At 39.3% G+C, this 5,137-nt stretch overlaps 1 protein-coding gene across 1 annotated transcript; it reads left to right on the forward strand.

Moving 5' to 3' along the window:
- The first annotated feature begins 510 nt into the window (after positions 1-510).
- LOC122010745 (serine carboxypeptidase II-3-like) lies at positions 511-4,675 on the forward strand. The gene is made up of 8 exons (XM_042567233.1): positions 511-883; positions 973-1,080; positions 1,243-1,505; positions 1,698-1,958; positions 3,073-3,191; positions 3,298-3,390; positions 4,075-4,180; positions 4,415-4,675. The coding sequence occupies exons 1-8, from the start codon at positions 511-513 to the stop codon at positions 4,559-4,561; spliced, it is 1,470 nt and encodes a 489-aa protein (XP_042423167.1). The 3' UTR covers positions 4,562-4,675.
- The last annotated feature ends 462 nt before the right edge of the window (positions 4,676-5,137 follow it).

Below are 5,137 nucleotides of genomic sequence, written 5' to 3' on the forward strand. Positions count from 1 at the left end.
TATAAACTATCTATCTCGTTGAAGCCTTTTAATTTTTTTATCATTGTCAATAATAATCTCTCTTTCATGATGGAAATACAGTCCAAAGCCGTTTTGAATTTTAATAGTGGAACGAACAATGACATTATCCATCTTGAAATTTCTGATTGGCCCTCGGCAATGGTACAGTAAGACATCTATCTTAATTTGCTAGACTTGAGTCTTACAACAGATAAATTTTTGATCAATGGATAATTCGTTTATATCCTGTAGAAAATTTTCATAGAGAATTAATTGTTCGTATGTAGGTTGAACACCCGCTGCCAACTTAAAAAAAACAAATAAAATCCAAAAACAGTTGGCTTGCCTCGTTCCATAATACAACGACAAGGGTCAAACATTCCCAGACGAAGCAGACAGATCATTCTCCGCCGGCTCCAACAACAATCAATCAGTTACTCCATAATTATCCGATTGTTCATCCTATAAATAAGATGTCATTCAATTCCATTCCTCGTTCCCAATCAAACAATGAAGCCAAGTTTCAGCTGTCTCTGTTTCTTCTTCCTCCTCTGTTTATTACAATGCGGAGCTTCTGGTACAGTGCAGCAGGGAGATGCTCTGAACAAGTTCTACTTTAACAACAGAGCAGGTAGGTCTTCTTCTTCATGGCCTAGCAGTCTCCTTTCGGTATCCAACCTGGAGTCTAAGGTCTACGACAATAGCAAACTGAAGGAGGGCGACAAGGTTGTTCGGCTACCCGGCCAACCGGCCGGCGTGCATTTCGATCAGTATGCGGGATATGTCACCGTCGACAAACCCAACGGTCGGGCTCTGTTTTACTACTTCGTCGAGGCTGCCGAGAATAGCGGGTCGAAGCCTCTTGTGCTCTGGCTCAATGGAGGTATGAAATTAGTAGAAAATGAATCGATCGATAGATCGATGAGTTGCTTTTTGATAGAGTGATGATTGCTATGGCGTGGGTGGGTGCAAGGCCGGGTTGTTCGTCGCTGGGGTACGACGCCATGGAGGAGCTCGGGCCGTTTCGGGTGATGAGCGATGGCAAGACTCTGTACAGGAATCCCTACGTTTGGAACGAAGGTTAAGATCATCTGTCATCATGATCATATATATATATATATATATATATATATATGCATATATAAATGTCATTTCCTAAAGTTTAGGCAGTAGAGTAAAAAAAGGTTTCTGCTTTGTCATTACTTATTACCCCGAACGACTGACGTGTATCGTCCAATGTAGTGGCGAACGTCTTGTTCCTCGAGAGCCCCGCCGGCGTCGGCTTCTCCTACTCCAACACCACGTCGGACTACGCCAAGAGCGGCGACCGTAGGACGACGATCGATGCGTTGATTTTCCTCGTCAACTGGTTCGAGCGGTTCCCGGAGTATAAGGGGAGCGACTTCTTCATCACCGGCGAGAGCTACGCTGGGCACTACGTCCCCCAGCTCGCCCATGCCATACTCCATCACAAAGATCGCCTCATCAACCTCAAAGGCATCGCGGTAAGACATGGATCCCGAAATCAAACAGTCCGATCGATCCCCACTCATTTTTATTGCAAATTAAATCGGGAAGGATCGATCCCCTCCGATGCTTCATCGAAAGTTCTCATTTCGATTGCAAATTAATTTCGGAAAGATCAATCTCCTCTAGCTCTCAACCGAAAGATCTAATTTTGCTTTCGAATTCCCTAGATCGGAAACGCAGTGATCAACGAGGAGACGGATAAGAAGGGGATGTTCGACTATTTCTGGACGCACGCGTTGATTGCCGACGAGACGATCGTCTCGATCCACAAGTTCTGCAATTTCTCGCTGGATACGCAGCAGCAGCCTCCGGAGTGCGACCGAGTAGTCGACGAGGCGAGCCGTGTCTTCGATGAAGTGAACATCTACAACATATACGCACCGTTGTGCTTCTCATCGGGCGTGACACCGACTCCAAAGTTGCCTTTGGTTTGTCTCTTGCAAGCATCTTTATATTTATCCTCATTTTCATGGTATTTTCAGAGTCAATTTAGATCCATCGATTCAACCTGTTAACTCAAGAATCGGAGTTCATTGCATTCTTGTTTGATCACTACAAGGAGTAAGTTAAATTAGGAAAAGTTATATTGGATTTAGAGGGTAATCTGACTCAAACTGTTAACTTCTAGTCTTTGACTTGTATCCCTTCTTGATCCCATTTAGAAATGGAATAACAACTAACTTGATGCAAACCCTCATAAAAAATTGCATGAAGGGCAGACTCTGGATCGAGCATGATCGAGATTAAAAAGTGATCTGCACTAGAAACTTGTTCCCTTTCAAGCCCCCTCCACCAAATTCATTTGAATGTTAATCACTAACATTACATAGTTTTCATTCAAATCATTAATTTTATGGTTCTCAGTCACTGGATAAGGTTAAATTGCACTAAGGGAGACCTATATGCTGCATGATCGATCGAACAGGACTTCATCTCAGCCATTCTAGACGTGAGCGAGCGAAATGATAAGTTGCCCTAGATCATGTCGTGCAGAGGCTCCCCTTTCATGCAAAAACGACCTGCAAGAGCCAAGACTTGCACACTAGCTTTGCTTTCCTTCACAGGCTCCCTTTTTTTTATAGAATTATTTTTATTCAAATTATTTTATGATTTCTCAGTTACTGAAAGTAATTAAATTGCACAAATGGAGAAGGGAGACTTATGCTTTACATGATTAGTTGAGCAGGATTTGATCTCGGCCACTCTACATTCGAGTGAGCGAGATGATTAATTCCCCTTGATCATGCGTTTCAAAAGCTCCTCCACTTGGGAGAGCTGGAACTTGGATATTATTTTTGTTCACCTTAGGAGGCTTCTTCTTGTCACCAAACTCTTTCAAAATTTTTTCCCAATCATATCAATTGTGAATGAATAATAGGGATATGGTCTGTAGCCAAGTTAAATGTAAAAAATCATAGAACTAACAGATTCGATCTTGTTCTGTTTTTCAAAATATGGCAACTTTGCCCGATCCCTTCTTGCCTACCAATTGTTATGTCTATATCTTGAAATGTTTTTTTTTTTTTTCAAATTATGATACAGATTGAGAATTTTGATCCTTGTACTTCTAATTACGTGGAGGCATATCTTAATAATCCTGCGGTACAGAAAGCTCTACATGCCAATGTGACAAAGCTCAACTACACCTGGTCTGGTTGTAGGTATATACATATATATCTCATATAAGCTGCCCTTTGATAAGTTCTTTTCTTTTAAACTAAATAATGAAAATTCAGCTCATTTATTTATATTTTTGTCTCGATGCAGCCAAGTGATACCAAGTTGGTCAGATCAGCCTTCCACAATGTTGCCAATTATTCACGAATTGTTATCTAATGGGATTAGGGTTTTGAAGTACAGGTAAAACAAATTATTGCCTCATGATCATTACATTATATAACAAATCTACGAGATGAATTAAAGAGGCAAAATTGAAGTGAAAATCCTCTTCACCGCCACCTATGTCTTGATCATATGAACAATTTTTTTTCCCTCTGGGTGATGCGGTCGTTGAGACATGGAGTGTTGCTGCATTATGTCATGGGGCCAAAACTCAGTGCGTCTGAGCATGCCTTGACTACTATACTAATGGCTAGTAGTAATCTATAATCTACCTCCTCCGTGTTAGCCTAGGGATGAATTAGCAGGGGCGCTGGGGGCGAGTGAATTGTCTTTTGCCATATCATATGAAAGCATTTTTTTTGCAGTTAAAGCAAACAGAGATTTTCATCAAATTATATGGCGTATCAACTTTACGTTTTAATACTATTCGTATAGGTAGGTGCGTAAATTTTGTAGTGCTTATATACATTGTGTAAGTGCAACAACAGATATTGATATATCAATTTTTCATTTCGAGCCCCATTGATTTAGTAGTTGTAGGTGTGCAAGTATAATAACTTTAAGATCTCTGCTTAACTTATGTCATACAAAAAAGATATTGTTCATTAGATCACGAGTGAAGGGGCTTTCGATCAAATTTTGTCCCTAAGTAAGCTTTGGCCTAGTTCATCGTCATATTTATCCATGCTAGCAATTGTGCAGTGGTGACTTTGATGGAAGAGTTCCTGTTACTTCCACAAGATACTCCCTCAATAAGCTAAAGCTTAAAGTGAAAGCTTCATGGAGAGATTGGATGCTTAACAGTGAGGTAGACAACTATCTTGTTTTAAATCTTTTCGTAATAATACATACATATATTTTGTATTTAATTATCCTCGAATCCACCACTAATAGATAAAGAATTGAAAGTGTTTACATTGATGATGAAGTAAGTTATTCTCCTCTGATACTTGTGTGTGCCCAAACTCTCTTCATTGCCCAAACGATGTCGACGACTGCTAGGCCGATATTAATTTTGATGGGTTTTATTATGAATATGTAGGTCGCGGGATACACTGTAGTGTATGATCACAATTTGACATTTGCCACTGTTCGAGGAGCCGGACATGAGGTTCCAAGTTATCAGCCAGCTCGAGCTCTGGAGATGATCAAAAGTTTTTTTCAAGGGCTGCATCTCCCGGCTGCTTAAGGGTTTCAACAGAGAACCAATCCATTTGTTGTTGTCATTGTTCTTTGTGATCTCAATAGTTGAATGAAATCTAATCTATGCTTTTTTTAAAATATTATCTATGGCTCAATTTAATCATGGTTTGACTTCAATTAATAATATAGAAATTTCTTATTAAGTGGTTTAATTTTATGTTAATTTATCATTAATGGAATTAAGATGGTGTGATAGGTTAATAATAAGTGATTATGCCACATTCTCCTTGTTTACATCTAGCATTCTTCAGGTGTGGAACCTGACTATCTTGGAATGCGTAAGACAAATAGAAAACATAATCCGTGGGCAGTCTTGTCTTTTTTTTTCCCTTGGTTTTTTTTCGTTGTTACGTCGTGGTAAATATTTGATTTCATCTTTCTTGGACAACATAATAAAAGTTAGTTTTCTTTTGCATTCTCCTTATTTACTTTTCTATTACACAACATTCAATTTGACTTCACTCACAGAAATCTAGAAATGATTTATTCCCACTAAGAAGAACATGTAAGCAATCCTTGTACAAACTGTTAACCGAAATTTGTAACGCAGCATAATTATAAA

Source organism: Zingiber officinale, chromosome 8A (genome assembly GCF_018446385.1).
Source record: "Zingiber officinale cultivar Zhangliang chromosome 8A, Zo_v1.1, whole genome shotgun sequence".
Lineage (NCBI taxonomy): Eukaryota > Viridiplantae > Streptophyta > Magnoliopsida > Zingiberales > Zingiberaceae > Zingiber > Zingiber officinale.